Consider the following 19184-nt stretch of genomic DNA (forward strand, 5'->3'; position numbering starts at 1 on the left):
AATAAATAGAGTAAGTTTCCTCCCTGGATCCCATGCCTCCTCCATAAACATTTATTAAGGATCTACTACGAATCAAATACTGAAAAAGTCAAAGAAGAAAACAGTCACGTTACATACAAAGCTTTATCAGTTTTGTGAACTGAAATCAGATTTTAGTTGTAAAGAATCTTCAACTATACGTAGCACATGAAGTTAAATATGCAATCATGACGTTTGATTGTAATAGAGCTTCGCGCATTTCCCTGTCACTTCAAAAACTATGGTAAAAGGACTACAAGAGCTTCACGCCCACGTGGTCTTTTTGCAATCACTGCTCGCACTCCAACATTTGCAGTAATTTCAGATTAGGAGCCTAGCATTTTTGTTATAATACAAACCTTTCGGCTCCCCACTCCTTTCCACCTTGATGTAAGCGTAAAAAAACAGTTTTACTGGGCGAACAGGGCAGAGGGAGATAAGGAAGGAAGGGAGAGACGAAAGGAGGGAGGTATGGAGGGAGGGACGGACGGAAGCAGGGAATGAAACGAATGGAGGAGAGATGCTGTCCTTTTTCCCATTTGTTTTCGGTTTCCTGCCCGCTTCTCCGCCAGCTGCCCAGTAGCATCTCCTCCTGGCTTGGTGCCCGGCCCCGCCCCCTAGCGTCGGAGCCAGGCAGCCAGGGGATGGCGCGTATCTCTTTAAATGACAGCTGTGGCTCGGGTCCCAGTACCCGGCTTGACGTCAGTGCCGCCTCCCAGGCTGCAAGGAGTAGTTAGCGCCGCCGTCCGCGCTCGGGGCTCGAGGCGCTCTCGCAAGCTGCCGGGGCGGCGAGTTTTCTTTGCTCCGGCCCCTCCTCCCGCCCTCCCCGCGGAGAGCCGAGCGCAGCCCGAGAGCCTCTTGCAAGTCTCTCTCACACTTCCCCGCCGTCGCCCCAGAGGAGCAGTCGCTCCTCCTCGCGCCGCCACCCCGCCGCCGCGCCCGCGGAGCTCCTCTCCCGCGCTTCACTCCCTCGATGGAGCCCGGGCGCCGCCGCCGCTGCCCCGAGCCCTGATCCAGGCCGCCCCGGCCGGAGGAACGTGCCGCCCGGCCCGAAGGTGCACCAGGCGCGCAGGGCGCGGGCTTCGGCAACGAGAAAGTGCTGCTCTCCCGGGTCACCTGGCCGGCGGCGGGGGGACCATGGCTTTGAAGGACACGGGCAGCGGCGGCAGCACCATTCTGCCCATTAGCGAGATGGTCTCCTCGTCCAGCTCGCCGGGCGCGCCGGCAGCCGCCGCCCCCGGGCCCTGCGTGCCCTCGCCCTTCCCCGAGGTGGTGGAGCTGAACGTGGGAGGCCAGGTCTATGTGACCAAGCACTCGACGCTGCTCAGCGTCCCGGACAGCACTCTGGCCATTATGTTCTCGCCTTCCAGCCCCCGGGGCGGCGCCCGACGCCGGGGCGAACTGCCCAGGGACAGCCGGGCGCGCTTCTTCATCGACCGGGACGGCTTCCTCTTCAGGTACGTGCTGGATTATCTGCGGGACAAGCAGCTCGCGCTGCCCGAGCACTTCCCCGAGAAGGAGCGGCTCCTGCGCGAGGCCGAGTACTTCCAGCTCACCGACCTGGTTAAGCTGCTATCGCCCAAGGTCACGAAGCAGAACTCGCTCAACGACGAGGGCTGCCAGAGCGACCTGGAGGACAACGTCTCGCAGAGCAGCAGCGACGCGCTGCTGCTGCGCGGGGCGGCGGCCCCCGCGCCCTCGGGCCCCGGAGCGCACGGCGCCGGCGGTGGCGGCGGCGCGCCGGACAAGCGCTCGGGCTTCCTCACGCTGGGCTACCGCGGCTCCTACACCACCGTGCGCGACAACCAGGCGGACGCCAAGTTCCGGCGTGTGGCGCGCATCATGGTGTGCGGGCGCATCGCGCTGGCCAAGGAGGTCTTCGGGGACACGCTCAACGAGAGCCGCGACCCCGACCGGCCGCCCGAGAAGTACACGTCCCGCTTCTACCTCAAGTTTACCTACTTGGAGCAGGCGTTCGATCGCCTGTCCGAGGCCGGCTTCCACATGGTGGCGTGTAACTCCTCGGGCACCGCCGCCTTCGTCAACCAGTACCGCGACGACAAGATCTGGAGCAGCTACACCGAGTACATCTTCTTCCGTAAGTTCGCGGGCTCCGCGTTTCCTCGTTCTCCCCGCCCCCTCGCCCGCCCGCGGCGGGCTCGAGCCAGGCTGGAACCTGGAGCTGGCCGCTGTCCCGGGCCGGAGCTGGTTAACTAACGCGCGCAAGGGGCTCTCCGTGCACACATTCTTGACGCAGCAGATATGATTAACGGTTTCGCCCTTTGCCGCCTCCCCTTTGACCTCCTTCTTCTCCAGCTCGGGAGCATGCAGTTCCCACGCAGTCCTCCTTAACTTTGTTGTTCTTGCCCTCTCGCCCCTCCCTGATCCTGGAGGCGCGGGGCACCCTTCTACTGCTGAGGGCGGGGAGGAGACGAGAGGCCAAGGCTGGGCGCAGAGGTCCTCTTCTCTCCGCCCGGCAGGAATCCTGGGGGTCAACTTGTGTGGCTTTCGGTGGTGTCCCTCCAAAGGGCGGCTTGGCATCCTGGCGTTGCGCGCGCCGCCCGGATTACCTGCTGTTGCGGCCGGTCAGACACAGGAGCGTCCAATTACGAGTAGTTTCAGAAGGGGGCAACCAGAGAAGTGACGACTGTGTGTACTTCCTGCGCCCATGAGGGGGCCTGGGCGTGAGAGCGGCTGGTGGGAAAGGGGTCTCCATCGACCCGTAGAAACCTCAGATTTCCCCCCAGCCAGTTGTCATCTGCAAGTGCTAGGTGTTTTGGGCAGCGGAGGGTGCAGGGAACTAGAGTTTGGATGTATGAGCACTGCTGTCAGGCGTGGAGATTAGAGAGAGACATGGGGAGTGTGTGTGTGTGTATGTGTGATTGTGTTTCCTTTCTAAGCATCTCAAGAGCAAAAAGGGGATTGAGTCCCCTTTCCCAGGGGGAATAAATGCAGTCATTTTCTGAAACTAGAGAAGGAGAGAGAGGATTTGGAAAGCATTTCGCATGATGCTTTTTGTAGGGCGCTTCAGGAGGGGGCTCTGTGGCTCAAGTCCAAGAACTCCACCAAATATCACGGGCTTGGGGGAGGGGGAGACGGGGCGGGCGCAATTTTCAGTGACGTTTATCAAGTGAGGAGTGCGACAACTAGACGGCTGTTTGGACAAACGAAAAACCAGCTGGGATGGCAGCAAGAACATCATTTGGCAAACTTTTTTTTTTTTTTTGGCAGGACACGTGATGCTTTAAAAGTTGCCTGTTTGTTTGAGAGTAGCACTGACAGCCTATGATAGAAAGAGAACAGCTTTAATTTTATTTATTTATTTTGGTAATTCAGTCGCTGTTTGGGAACTAGACAAGTTTTAGCGCTTTATTTTGACTGGAGAAGTGGAAAGGATTTCTTGCACAGGTGCCATCCTGACAGAAGGGCAGCTCATTGTTGTTCGTTCTAGTAACCTTCGAACCAGGGTGACAAAAACACAGCACACTGGATCTTAGAGTTAGATTGTCTTTTTTGATAGTGCTGGATTTCCTGAGAAAACCATTTCAACAGAGAAGCAAAGAAAGTGTCCACTGAAATGGTAGATAAAAACATAATTGTCTTAATTATATCAAAGTGTTATTTGTTACACAGTAAAAAGATTGCTAGAAAAGCCACCCAAAGGAAGATAATATTTTATTGCTTATAGTATAAAATTGTGATCTCTCCAATGTATATTAAATAATTAAGCTATTTTTTAGTATCATTCTTTACATTTTATCCCTTATCAATGGGATCTTTATTAATGTTTTAGATTTTAAACATTTATGTCATTTCAGCATGGATATATTTCCAAGCATTTCAGAAGATGAGATGAAATGAGCTTTTGACTTTCTTGTGGTTAGTGATTTTTGTTAGAGAACATATAAGCATAAGTGTTTTGAAGTTAAGGTTCTTGCATTTTGGAATCTTTCAGAGTTTTGGTCTTTTTTTTTTCCCCCCTAGAAAGTTGTGAACTTAAAAATGTGTATTACTTTGATTATGAGGTGATAATACAGGTTGTCTTGAAATTATGAAAATATGCCCTTAAAAATATATTGAAGTTGGAAGCTCAGTCAATTTAACTAATAAGATAATTTGAGAGATATTTGGAATTCAGAATATTTCACTTCTGGAGCTAGAAGATGTGTTAAACAACATAAAATAATTAATATTGTGAATAGCCATTTGCAGAGAATCACATACTTAATGAGCTCTGAGATTCATTCATAAAAATCCCAGAAATCTAAGGAAGAAACTCATAGCCTTCTTCATTGATTATCCTGTGGGGGGAAATAGGCAATTTCAGATTAAACGTTATTCTTTTGAAGTGGTATTCTACTCATTGACTAACCAAATGTAGTTGCCATTTTTTATTTAGGTTGTAAAATTTATCTTGAATACTATTCTACATACATTTATTTTGTGTTTTGTATAGGTTGCAGCATATTTTCACAAATTATTTTGTATAGGATTCCTTAAAATATTGGTGAATAAAAATAATACTGTAAAATTTTTGTATTTCCATCCTATTCAGTTTAGGTAATGACATAAGTATAGAGAGTATAATTATCTTATTTAGCAACTCTATTTAAAAAGAGTGTCAGTGTTATTCATCAAAACAAAATTATTGGATGAACTTGTTTGTCCCCTATGTTTCAGATGCAGAAGAGGGCCTTGTTGTCTTTTATTTCTCCCTTTGACAGTTCTTTCAACAAATGAAAGAATTGCTGCTCTAAAAAGCATAGAATTGTAGTTTATACACTTGAACATCAATTTCAGCTCCTCATTCCCCTCATGCCCCTTTACCCTAGTTTCCATATAGATGGGAAGAGAGGGCAGATGGTTCAGTAATCTCAGACACTCCTGTTTGCCAAACGTGTGATCTTAGTTAAATTATTTACTTTCTCTGTGTCTCAGTTTCCTCACCTGTATAATGGGGGGTATTATATTACCAATTTTATAGGATAAATGTAAAGTGTTTAGGCCAGTGCTTGACCTATAATAAAAGCTTAACAAATGTTAACTGTTACAATTATAAGTAATATAGTACAGACTTTATTATTTTTGTCAATATTAAATTTTAATTTTTTTATAGTAACTATAGTTGATTTAATTGTAAAGTTAATTAGAAAATTATTTTGCAATTAAGTGATTACATAATAAACTTTCAGAAGTTTGAAACAACCAATTTAATAACCATCTGCTTTCCTGGAACTTGGATTTTTCACACCAAGTTCAAATCACCTGGGTTTACCAATCATCCTCCAGTTAGTTTTTTGGGATTAACTCCAGCAGAACTCTTTTCTGAGTTCAAATCACCTGGGTTTACCAATCATCCTCCAGTTAGTTTTTTGGGATTAACTCCAGCAGAACTCTTTTCTGATTCAGGGCCAAGAAGTATTTTAACACTCTCTACTAGGACTTGAATCTTTGGCAATATTTTCCAACAAACACTCAGCTAGATTCATATGTCCTTAAGTGCTTGTATCCAAGTCATTGGGTTCTAATGCCAGCTTCATTTGGCGACATGGGCACTTTTATTTATTCTCAGTTTTAACTCATTATTTTATCAAGTCTTTTAGACTTTAGGCATTAGTACATAAGCATATACTAGTACTATTAAATTCCTTATTACTCTTCTAATAGTGAAGATGGATTGTCCTTTCTTGAAGGCAAACAGAGTGATTTATTGTGCTTTCTGTTTTTTAGGGGGTGTCTTTTAAGTGTAGTTGTGGCTGTTTTAGCAGGATCTAGAAGCAAAAAAAGGCATTTTATGTTGGCATTGTATTACATAGACAATAGGTAGTTATATGCTTGGAATGTTGTATGTGGAGACTACCCATAGTTAAAGTTAGCATTATATGTCTCCTTTATTTCTCATAGTCGGTGAGTTTACAGAAAGATAGTACTGATTTATTGTTCATTTCTTATAGTGCTTTGAGTTTTGTACTCCATGTGGTTGGTATATCCTTTTTTCGTTGTGATGTATGAGAGTACCAGATTTAGGAATTAATGCTATTCCTGAACTGGGCTGTGAAATCTAATTTGTCTTAATGGATTTTATATCCACTTCTTCAAATTCATTCTGATTTATTTCGCTGTTTTGGGTTGAAGAAGTCTAGTTGAGTTGAACACATTTAAACAGCTATTCAATCCCATGTTAGCAGGCCTGTTGTGTTAAAAGCTTTCTAAGAAACATCTTTAAAAGTTGATCTGTCTTGATGCATACCTTTAAAATTGTATATTATTTTCTAGTTTAAAAATACTTCTACTTGTATCACCAAACACAGTTTTATGGAAAAGAATTTTGTTAATTATTTCTTTTTTAAGATGGTTCTTTTCTTCTTGAAGATTTACTAGTTGTTTTTATAATTATAAGGGGAAAATTTCTTCTGCAACCACATGGCTGGATGTCTTTTGAAACAGTGGGGAAAAAATAAAAGGAATGGATAAAGTTTTAAAACACCAAGATTCTGATTTCGTGCAAACAATTGCAGTAATAAAGGAGAGAGACATTTACAGAAACCTTGGAGTGCAAAAAGTTTGGAGGCTGTGCTGTGGCGTTGGCTGCTGTTTAAGGGCATTAAACTTTGATGTCTGCAATAGCACTGGCTCTAAACTTGATCTTTTTTCTAGGGTTATGGCTTTAGCTTTCCCTGCCACCCTTTCTACATCTTCTTGTTGCTCAACTGTTATGCAATTAATGAAGCTGAAAGATTGAATGGCATTACAAGCCTTATTTGGCAAAGTTCTTTCTCTTTTATAGCTTAGAATGCTAGAACTCACAATTTGTGTGTATGTGTGTGAGTGTGTGAGTAAGCCTTAGTTAGAAAGAAAAAAATAATCTCTTTGACAAAAAGAAATAATCTGTATGAAATTATCATCAATTATTATCTATTCTATTGTCATAAATTATTAGTTGACATTAGTAAAAAATGGGAAAATTATTGCCCACTTGTCATTTCAGAAGTAACCCTTTTTTTATTATGAAAGTAATAACATGCAGTTTTAGTAATATTAAAAAAGTAAAATTTAAAAAATCACCACTAGTAACTGCTAATAAAATCTTGATTCATTTCCTTTCAGTCTTTTTTTCTGTGCAAATGTAGATGACCAACATATTTGTTAAAATTTTTCTTATACTATGTACATAGTTTGTATGCTGTCTGCTTGGTTTTATACATTTAATACATTGAAACATTTAATGACATTTTTCCCCATGACATTACAATTTTTATTGACGTCTTAGATACTGAAAGTATAACACATATCCTTTGCCACAGACAGTATTATAAATAAATATTGGTGTTGAATATTTTCCCTGTAGGTTTAGGAAGAAAGTTGATTTTTTCAAATACAAAATGTATAATAAAATGAACATTTACTATGTGCCTAAATTTGTTTTGTGTTTTATATACGTTACTTTGTTTACTTCTCATAACATTCCTTGACCTTGGCATTAGTTCCCTAGTACATCAGTGAGGAAACTGTGACGTGGAGAGGTTTAGTAACATCCATGGGGCCTAGAACTGGTCTGGGGCAGAGCTGGAATTTGAAAAGTTCCCTCTTACTCCAAAGCCCTTCCTCTGAAACCTTTAAAAATGCCTGTTTGGGGTCCACCTGTGGACTAGTGGTTAAGTTAGAGGTGCTCCACTTTGGCAGCCCTGCTTGGGTTCCTGGGTGTGGATCTACAACAGATTGTGGGTGGCCATATTATGGCAGCAACCCACATATAAAGTAGAGGAGGATTGGCACAGATGTTAGCTCAGGGGAATCTTCCTGTAGCAAAAAGAGGAAGATAGGCAATAGGTGTTAGCTCAGGGCAACTCTTCTTCAAAAAAAAAAAAAAAGAAAAATAATGCCTGTTTCATGTAGTCAATTGACAGATATATTTCAATGTCTACAGATTACTTAGAACTTAGCTGTATAAGCAAAAAAGGGTGGTATGAACTGTATATGAATGAACCTAGTATTTCTTAATCTATGTAAAATTTCCATAAGAATGCCATAAATGTTTTGTCTTTACTTGATGAGAAGGTTAATTTTTATTGATTAAGGCTATCATACTCTTAAATATTTTTAAAGTTAAAGAATAATAAACCATTTGACTCAATTTAGTGCATTTTTGGGTAAACAAGTAATATTTATAGGTTTAATAAACTGACAAATTTTTTTTTCTTTTTTTTTTAAATTTTTTTTTTGAGGAAGATTAGCCCTGAGCTAACTGCTGTCAATCCTCCTCTTTTTTTGCTGAGGACCACTGGCCCTGAGCTAACATCCATGCCAATCTTCCTCTACTTTATACGTGGGATGCCTACCACAACATGGCTTTTGCCAAGCCGTGCCATGTCCGCACCTGGGATCTGAACCGGCTAACACCGGGCCACCAAGAAGCGGAACGTGAGAACTTAACCACTGTGCCACCGGGTCGGTCCCTAAACTGACAAATTTAAACAGTGTTGAGGTAGTCATATACTCCTGCAGAAAATTAATTTTTATCTTGTGTAATAAAACACATTTTATGTGTTCTTAGAAAGTGGCAAGTGAAGAGGCTATTTGAGTTGAAGTCCATTTTGTTAATTATATTTAGTTTATTGGTCCTAAATATTGGTTAATGCCATTAAGTTATATACTTGGTATAATTAGGTTCAAAAAAGTATCAAATACCTGTTGGATATCGGGATTGGCTCTTGGTATTTTTGAAGCTTTAAAGTATTGTGGAGATATAATCACCCTTCAAGCTGTATTTAATTACAGATATCATTTGTAAAGCCTCTTCTGAATTGATTTCAGGGTATTTAAGTGAACTGTCAGCATTTAGCAGCCACAATCCTGCAGAACGTGCTAGTGGCTTCCCTAATCGAGTTCATTCTTTAAGTAGTGGGAGACTACCGCCCCAAGGGTTTTGCAAGGACTTGCCTAAAGATGGGAACACCTCTCTTCACAGGATTTCAGAATCACTCCAGTAGGTAGCTTAAATGCTTCATAAGTTCTAAGGGTGATGGTGAACGTCCAGCTGTTGACTTGAATATTGACGTCCTGTGCCTGTCATCTGTGTACTTCTCATCATTTGTTTCTGCAAGTGAGCGTTTCATGAAACCTAATTATCCTACAAGGTTAGTTGTATTTTGCACTTTCAAAAACAAAAATACATGGAGTATTTTATGCTGAGCTTTTCTAACCCATGGGATATTAACCACTGGTCTCATAGCCATGTAATCCCGAGTGACCCCTTGCAATAGAATCCTTCTACACTTAGCCTCTGCGCTTCTCTATCTTTTCATAGTACACTAGGTAGAGGGCCTTCATTGTATTTCCTACAATATGTAATTCTCTCTCTCTTTTTTTTTCTTGATGTAACTTACCTTTTTTCCCCAGCTTTATTGAGATATAATTGACCTATAACATTGTGTAAGTTTAAGGTGTACAACATGATGTTTTGATACACTTGTATATTGTGGTGGTTACCACTATAGCGTTAGCTAACACCTCCATCATGTTACATAATTACCATTTCTTTTTGGTGGTGAGAAATGTTTTACTCTCTTAGCAGCTTCCAAGAATATAGTATAGTATTAACTGTAGTCACAATGTTGTGCATTAGATCCCCAGAAATTATTCATCTTCCAACTGCAAGTTTGTGCCCTTTGACCAGCATCTCCCCATTACCCTCATGCTCCCCATTCCCTGGTAACCACCATTCTTACTCTCTGTTTCTACAAGGTCAACTTTTACAGATTTCATGTATAAGTTATATCATGCAGTATTTGTTTTTCTCTGATTTATTTCACTTAGCATAATGCCCTCAAGGTCCATCCATGTTGTTGCAAATGGCAGGATTTCCTTGCTTCTTATGACTGAATAATATTCCATTGTGTACATGTGTACCACTTCTTCTGTATCCATTCATCCATTGGTGGATGCTTAGGTTGTTTGCCTATCTTGGCTACTGTGAATAATGCTGTAATGAACATGGGAGTGCAGATATCTGTTTGAGATACTGTTTTCATTTCCTTTGGCTATATATACTCACAAGTGGGATTGCTGGATCACGTAATTATCTCTTTTCATGTTGATCTTCCTCATCAGCCTACTCTCTCCTTGAGAGTGGCGCCAAGTCTTATTTTTGTGTTCTCAGCCCCTTTGGTTCAGTGGCTAGTACTATGTTAAGAACTCAACTAATATTTCTTTTTTGAATGAAAGCGTCAATTAATGAATGAACCAAAGATGTTGGAGGTTCTATTAAGGTAGTCACTGAATTAAGGTTTAGTTTCACTTCAATTTAAATTGCACTTATTGAGCAATTACCAGGCTACAGTTTGGGCATGACATACAAATGTGAATGACAGAGACCTTTCATTTAAAGTGATCACAGTGAACTTTATGTAATAGCAAATTAAGTTATAGAGGGGTTATTTAGTGTATTAGCAAGAAGCGCACTAATGACATGAGAAGCTGTTGTATAGGCACCTATAACGAATGAAAGTAAATGAAATGCTAACTAAACTATGGAACAGATTAAAATAATGTTATAAGTGAACCTGTTAGAATTGTAAACATACACACAGCTGCACACACACATTTATTTATTTATATTTAAATTATTGGTGGGATAAAAGGTATAAGGGATCAAAAATTAGCTTACTTTTTTTTTAATGTATGAAAGACGTTGAGCAAATGCTCAGTGATACAGCCTACCTGCAACCACATTGTTGAGTACTTGCCTTCAAACAATCTCAGAATGTGGAGTGGCTGCTGCCTCCAGACATGGTCAGGCCCTGTTGTGGTATAACATAAGTTCAGGAATTATTAGCTGTCCTGGTAGGTGTTTGCAAAGGTGAGGAGCTAATTAACTCTAATATTACCACCACACCCTTAGTTTTTAAAAGGTGCCTTAAAATATGCTTAACAGGTATTACTGTTTTATGATCAATATTACAGTATGAATTTTACTTATACTCATTAGCCTTGTGTTAAGGTAGTTAATAAAAATAAATCAACTTTTCTGGCAATAACAACACATAGTTTCATGATACCTACTAGGATGCTCATTGGTTCCATGTTCATTTGCAGGTTAAACATTGTTCAATGCTTGTTCAGCAGTTAAGCTTAGAACATTCTTTTTACCATATTGTAACCATTTTCCTATTAAATCCTACTTATATAGGGAAAAATAAGTTAAATACAATAAAAGAATATAATAAAGAAATATAAAGTGTTGACTTCAGGTCACTAGAATAGTAAGTGATTTAACCATTCACTTATATTACTTCCATTTCTTTCCCCAGTTATAGTAACAAAAACCTTGAGCAAAATGGAATTCATAATATATTTGCTCTTCTCATCATTGTGTATAGTTAAATATTTTGTCTAATTTCTGTTATAAGGAGAATAGGGAGAGCAGTACTGTGTTAAGGAAGAGATAATACCAGAATTTCTTGGCCCCCACTCCTAAGAAGTAAAAACCCCGAATGGTTTAACACTTTATACTCAAATTCCTTGACAGACTCTGGCTCTAGCTTTGAGATCTTGGGAAAATAATTTAATCTCCCTCCTGAAGGGAAAGTGAGGGGAAAAATAACGCTCATCTCATAGGTTTGTTATGAGGGTTAAATGAAATAATCCAGATAAAACACTTAGAAGAATATTAGACAGGCACAAATTAAATGTTCAGTATATGTTAGCTGTCCTTATTTATTAACTGAAGGGCCTTGAAGTACATGACTAATCCCATTTCTTTACATTATTAATTCTCAGTACCAGATTTCTTCTCTTTTTTAAAATTTATTTTACTGAGGTCACATTGGTTTATAATATATAAATTTCAGGTGTACATCGTTATATTTTGACTTCTGTATACACTGCATCGTATTCACCACCAAAAGTCTAGTTTCCATCCATCACCATACTCATGTGGCCATTACTCCTTTCAGCCTCCCCCTACTCCTATCTCCTCTGATAATAACCAGTCTGTTCTCTGTATCTATGTCTTTGTTTATCTTCCACATATGAGTGATGTCATATGGTTATTTTCTTTCTTTGTCTGGCTTATTTTACTTAGCATAATACCTTCAAGGTCCATCCATGTGGTCACAAATGGCATGATTTCATCTTTTTTATGGCTGAGTAGTATTCCATTGTGTATATATAACACATCTTCTTTATCCATTCATCTGTTGATGGGCATGTAGGTTGTTTTCAAGTCTTGGCTATTGTGAATAATGCTGCAATTAAAATAAGGGTGCAAATATCTTTTCGAATTAGTGTTTTCATGTTCTTTGGGTGAATACCGAGACGTGGAATAGCTGGAAAATGTGGTAATTCTGTTCCTAAGTTTTTGAGAAGTCTCCTTACTGTTTTCCATAGTGTCTGCATCAGTTTACATTCCCACCAATAGTGTGTGAAGGTTCCCTTTTCTCTGCATCCTCTCCAACACTTGTTATTTCTTGTCTTATCAATTGTAGTCATTTTGAGAGGTGTGAGGTGATATCTCATTGTAGTTTTGACTTGCATTTCCCTAATAATTAATGATGTTGAACACCTGTTCATGTGCCTGTTGGCCATCTGTATATCTTCTTTGGAAAAAATGTTCAGATCCTTTGCCCCCTTTTTTTTTGCTGAGGAAGATACTCCTGAGCTCACATCTGTTGCCAGTCTTCCTCTTTTTGTGTGTGAGCCACCACAACAGCATAGCCACTAACAGACGAGTGGTGTAGGTACATGCCCAGGAACTGAACCCCGGGCAGCCAAAGTGGAGCGTGCTGGACTTATCCACTAGGCCATTGGGGCTGGCCCTTTGCCCATTTTTTAATTGGGTTGGTTTTTCTTTTGTTGTTGAGTTGTATGAGTTCTTTATATATTTTGGACATTAACCCCTTATCGGATATATGATTTGCAAATATCTTCCAATTACTAGGTTGTCTTTTTGTTTTGTTGATGGGTATTTTTTTTTGCTGCACAGAAGCTTTTTAGTTTGATGTAGTCCTGTTTGTTTATTTTTCCTCTTGCCTGAGGAGATATGATATTCAAAAAGATACTGCTAAGACCAAAGTCAAAGAGCATACTGCCTATGTTTTCTTCTAGAAGTTTTATGGTTTCAGGTCTTACATTCAAATCTTTAATACATTTTAAGTTAATTTCTGTGTATGGTGTAAGATAATGGTCTACTCTCATTCTTTTGTGTGTTTCTGTCCAGTTTTCCCAACACCATTTATTGAAGACACTTTTCTTCATTGTATGTTCTTGGCTCCTTTGTTGAAAATTAGCTGTCCATAGATGTGTGGGTTTATTTCTGGGCTCTCAGTTCTGTTTCCTTCATCTGTGTGTCTGTTTTTCTGCTGGTATCGTGCTGTTTTGATGGCTATAACTTTGTAGTGCATTTTGAAATCAGGGAGTATGTTATCTCCAGCTTTGTTCTTTTTTCTCAGGGTTGCTTTGGCTATTCAGGGTCTCTTGTTGTTCCATAGAAATTTAAGGATTCTTTGTTCTACTACCCTGAAGAATGTCACTGGAATTCTGATTGGCGTTGCTTTGAAACTATAGATTGCTTTAGTAAATATGAACATTTTAACTATGTTAATTCTTCCAATCCAAGAGCACAGAATATCTTCCTGTTTCTTTATGTTTTCTTCAATTTCTTTCAATAATGTCATGTAGTTTTCAGTGTATAGGTCTTTCACCTCCTTGGTTGAATTTATTCCTGGATATTTTATTCTGTTTTTTGCGATTGTAAATGGGATTGCATTCCTGATTTCTCTTTCTGCTATTTCATTGTTGGTGTACAGAAATGCAACTGATTTTTGTATGTTGATTTTGAACCCTGCTACTTTACTGTATTTGTTAATTATTTCTAATAGTTTTTGGTGTATTTTTTAGGGTTTTCTCTATATAGAATCCTGAATCATGTCATCTGCAAAGAGTGAGAGTTTTACTTCTTCCTTTCCAATTTGGATCCCTTTTATTTATTTTTCTTGCTTAATTGTTCTGGCTAGGACTTCCAGTAGTATGTTGAATAAGAGTGGTGAGAGTGGGCATCCTTGTTTGTTCCTGTTCTTAGAGGAATAACTTTCAGTTTTACACTGTTGAGTGAGATATTGGCTGTGAGTTTGTCATATGTGACCTTTATTATCTTGAAAAACTTTCCTTTTATTACCCGTTTTATTGAGTTTTCCTCATAAATGGTTGTTGAATCTTGTCAAATGCTTTCTCTGCATCTATTGATATGATCATGTGATTTTTATTCTTCATTTTGTTAATGTGCTGTATCACATTGATTGATTTGTGGATGTTGAACCATCCTTGCGTCCCTGCAATAAATTCCACTTGATAGTGGTGGATGATCCTTTTACTGTATTGTTGTATTCAATTATTAACATTTTATTGAAGGTTTTTGCATCTCCATTCATCAGCGATATTGGCCTGTAATTTTCCTTTTCTCATGTTATCCTTGTCTGGTTTTGGCATTAGGATAATGTTGGCCCTGTAAAATGAGTTAGGAGATGTTCCATCCTATTCAATTTTTTGGAAGAATTTGATGTAAGATAAGTATTAAATCTTGTTTGAATGTTTGGTAAAATTCACCAGAGAAGCCATCTGGTCCTGAGCTTTTGGTTTTTAGGAGGTTTTTGATTGCTGCTTCAATGTCTTTACTTGTGATTGATCTATTCAGATTCTCTCTTCCTTCTTAATTCAGTTTTGGAAGGTTGTAGGATTCTAAGAATTTATCCATTTCTTCTAGATTACTCAATTTTTGGCATATAGGTTTTCATGGTATTTGTTGTAATTTCTCCTCTTTCATTTCTGATTTTATTTGAGCCTCCTCTTTTTTTTTCTTAGTGAGTCTAGTGAAGAGTTTGTCAATTTTGTTTCCATTTGCAAAGGGCCAGCTCTTAGTTTCATTGATCCTTTCTATTGTCTTTCAGTCTTTATCATTTATTTCCCCTCTGATTTTTATTATTTCCTTTCCTCTACTGACTTTGGGCTTCATTTGTTTTTCTCTTTCTTGTTCTTTTAGGTAAAATGTTAGATTTTTTTTTTTTTGAGGAAGATTAGCCCTTAGCTAACTTCTGCCAATCCTCCTCTTTTTGCTCGGGAAGGCTGGCCTTGAGCTGACATCTGTGCCCATCTTCCTCTACTCTATATGTGGGACACCTACCACAGCCTGGCTTGCCACGCGGTGTCATGTCCGCACCTGGGATCTGAACCGGTGAACCCTAGGCTGCTGAAGTGGAATGTGCGCACTTAACTGCTGCGCCACTGGGCCGGCCCCTAGGTTGTTTTTTTGAGATTTTTCTTATTTCCTGAGGTAGGTCTGTATTGCTATATACTTCCCTTTTAGTACTGCTTTTCTTGCACCCCATAAGTTTTGGTATGTTGTGCTTTCATTTGTCTCCAGGTATTTTTTGATTTCTTCTTTGATTTCTTCATTCATCCAATAGTTGTTCAGTGGTGTGTTGTTTAGTCTCCAGATATTTGTGGCTTTTCCAAATTTCTTCTTGTAGTTGTTTTCTAGTTTCATACCATTGTGGTTGAAAAAGATGCTTGATATGGTTTTAATCTTCTTAAATTTATTGAGGCTTGTTTTGTTTCCCAACATTTGGTCTGTCTTTGAGAATGTTCCATGTAGACTTGAAAGGAATATGTATTCTTCAGCTTTTGGGTGGAACATTCTATAAATATCTATTAAGTCAATCTGGTCTAGGGTTTCATTTAAGACCAATGTTTCCTTGTTGATTTTCTGTCTGGGTGATGTATCCATTGATGTATGCAGGGTGTTGAGGTCTCCTACGATTATTGTATTGCTGTCAATTTTTCCCTTTAGGTCTATTAATAGTTGCTTTATATACTTTGGTGCTCCTATATTAGGTACATATATATTAATAAAGGTTATGTCTTCTTGATGGAATGTCCCTTTTATCATTATATAATGTCCAACTTTGTCTCTTGTTGTCTTTTTGGGCTTGAAGTCTGTTTTGTCTGATTTATGTATAGCTACACCCACTTTGTTTTGGTTGCCATTTGCTTAGGGTATCATCTTCCATCCCTTCACTCTGAGTCTGTGTTTTTTTGTAATACTGAGGTGAGTCTCCTAGAGGCAGCATATTGTTGGGTCTTGTTTTTTAATCCATCCGGCTGCTCTGTATCTTTTGATTGGTGAATTCAATCTGTTTACATTTAGGGTGATTATTGATATATGAGGACTTAATACTGTGATTTTTGTCTTTTGTTTTCTCGTTGTTCAATATTTCCGTTGTTTTTTTTTCCTTATATTTCTGTCTGCCAGTTTGGTGGTTTTCTGTGATGTTTTTCTCAGTTTCCTTTTTTTTTTTTTTAATGTTTTGTGACTCTGCTCTGATTTTTTGTTTTGTGGTTAAAAAGATCTCATAGATGAGATAGTCCTTTTTTTGCTGATAGCAATATATCTCCATTAGCCTAAGGAGGTTCTGTCCTTTTCTTCTTCCCCTTCTATATTTTTGTTGTCACAAATTATCCTTTTTTGTATTGTAAGTTTGTTAACCAATTGAAGTGCTTATAGTTATTTCTGATACTTTCTTTCCCTTTAGCCTTTATGTTATAAACAAGTTTTTACTAACCTATTGTGATATAGAGTTGAAATTTTCTGATTCTGTCTCTCTCTTTATCACCTTCCTCAAAGCTTTATCGCCTTTGCCTTTTTGTTTCAGGTAGGAGGGTTCCTTTCAACATTTCTTTTAAGGCGGGTCTAGTGACACTGAGCTCCCTCAAGTTTTGTTTGTCTGGGAAAGCCTGTATTTCTCCATCATATCTGAAAGATAACTTTTCTGGGTAAAGTATTCTTGGCTGATAGTTTTTGCCTTTTACTATTTTGAATGTATCATTTTGCTCTCTCCTAGCCTCTATAGTTTCTGCTGAGAAATCTGCTGATAGCCTGATGAGGATTCCTTTGTAAGTTGTGTTCTTTTCTCTGGCTGCCCTTAATATTCTTTCCTTGTCATTGACTTTTGACAGTTTTAATATAATGTGCCTTGGAGAAAGTCTTTTTGCATAGAGATAATTAAGAGTGCTGTTAACTTCATGTACTTGTATATTCAGTGCTTTCTTCAGGTTTGGGAAGTTCTCAGCTATTATTTCTTTGAATAATCTCTCTGCTCCTTCATCCCTCTCTTCTTTTTCTTGGATATCCATTATCCTTATGTTGATTTTCCTAATCAAGTTGGATGTTTCTCATGGAGTTTCTTCATTTTTTTAAAAATAAATTTTCTCTGCTCTTCCACTTGAATCATTTCTAGATTTCTGTCTTCAAGTTTGCTAATTCCCTCTTCCATATGGTCTGCTCTGTGTCTAATGTTTTCTACTTTATGTTTTATCTCACTAATTGTTCTCTTTATCTCAGAATTTGTTTGGCTTTTTTTTAGAGTTTTAATCTCTTTGGTGAAGTACTCCTTCTGTTAATTAATTTTATTCCTGAGCTCATTCAGTTGTCTTTCTTTGTCCTCTTATAACTCATTGTATTTCTTCATGACAGCTGTTTTAAATTCTCTGTCACTTAGATCACAATATTCTGTGACTTCAAGATTAGTTTTTGGATAGTTGTCATTTTTTTCTGTTCTGCTGTGTTACTGTAGTTCTTCATGGTACTTGGTGAGTTGATCCTCTGCTGGCACATTTATGGTAGTAAACACTTTTCTTCTTTTGGTAAGGCTTTGGTAACTTTGGTTCTGAGCTGCTTCTGGTTGTTTGGAGCCTACACTTTTTGCCCTCCGCTGCCTCTGTGGGAGGCATTGTCAGTGCCCTCCTTGTGCTGCTTGTGATTCTGAGATTGCCGGTGCCTTGCTACTTATGATATTGCTGCAGTCTCAGGTGTCCTCACGAGGGTCCCCAGGCTGTGAGCACTTCTGCTGCTTCCAGGATTGCCTGGGTCTTGTGTTCCCCCAGTGACTCTCTGCAGGCTCTCCATGGGCTCAGGTTCTGCTGCTATGCTGCTATATGCACCACCTGTGCTGCTGCTTCCAGGTTATCTGGGGGTGCTGACAGCACTGCTGCTAGGGCCACTGGGTTCATAGATGTCATTACCACTGCAAGGGGCCTGCTCTCTTATATGCAGCCTGCTGCTGGTAGGGCTGATGTCAGGGGTACTGCCACTAGGGGCTGAATCATGGATATTGGTGTGGTTCCTGAAGCCTCAGGTTGCAGGTGCCACCTGCCACTGCTGTGGGAGGGGTAGTGGCTAAGCTGTGAGTCCTGATGCTGCTCCTGAAGCCTCTGGTCTCTGGTGCCAGTGCAGTTTTTGGAACCTCAGGCTACAGCCACTGCCTCTGCTAGAGGTATCATGTTTTGGATACAGCCCTTGCTTCTAGAAAGACCTGTATTAGAGTAGTTGCTGCTGGGGAATAGGGAAGAGGCTGGGTCACTGGTACAGCTGTATTTCCTGAACTGTTATGTCACAGGAACCACCCAGCACTGCTGGGAAAGGGACAGGGACTAAGCTGTGAGGGCAGTTGTTGCTCTTGCACCCTCTGGTCTCTGGTGCTGGTGTGCTTTTTGGAACGTTAGGTCAGATCATTACTGCCACTGCCAGAGATATCCACATTTTGAATCACTGCTACTGGGGGAGGAGGAGGGGGCTGCTCCCCTTGTTCAACTTCCTCCCAGAGGTCTGGGTCACCCACCTTCAGGTGTATAGATGCGTGAGCTTAGGTATTCTGGTGTGCTGTGCAGGGAGACCTTTGTTGGTCGATGGATGTCTTACTGGTTGTAACTTAGAGGGGAGAGACAAAGGGAACAACTCACTCCATCATGATGCTGACATCAGTCCATCCTCTTTTTCTTTTTGAGGAAATTGGTAGCAATATCCATTCAAAATTGCTCTAGAAAGATCTCATTATCATTAATGAAAAATTTAAGAAAAGTTATTGACCTACTAAGTATAAAATCAATTGTAACGTATTGTTAAAATCAGTTTATTTTAGTTGGATCTTCATTGCTCAGGGAAAAAATGTACTCTTCTAGGTCTAGTGCTCGTCACTGGTTAATTTTGACACAATGAACAGGAATACTGGTATTCAAGGGTTATTGTTTCAAACTATGGGGTGTTTTAGGCAAAGCACCTCTTAGTCATACTCTATATTTCTATTTTGGATGAAGGCTTCTAGTTTTGATTTTCGAGA

At 40.0% G+C, this 19184-nt stretch overlaps 1 protein-coding gene across 1 annotated transcript in view; it reads left to right on the forward strand.

Annotated features, from left to right (window-relative positions):
* Positions 1-1155: 1155 nt before the first annotated feature.
* The window catches only part of LOC124232996 (BTB/POZ domain-containing protein KCTD8-like), a 250652-nt gene continuing 232623 nt past the window's right edge, over positions 1156-19184 (forward strand). Inside the window, exon 1 of the mRNA XM_046649991.1 lies at positions 1156-2116. Coding sequence (XP_046505947.1) covers positions 1156-2116 — 961 coding nt within the window. The remainder of the gene's footprint in view (positions 2117-19184) is intronic.

Source organism: Equus quagga, unplaced genomic scaffold, assembly GCF_021613505.1.
Source record: "Equus quagga isolate Etosha38 unplaced genomic scaffold, UCLA_HA_Equagga_1.0 146_RagTag, whole genome shotgun sequence".
Classification (NCBI taxonomy): domain Eukaryota; kingdom Metazoa; phylum Chordata; class Mammalia; order Perissodactyla; family Equidae; genus Equus; species Equus quagga.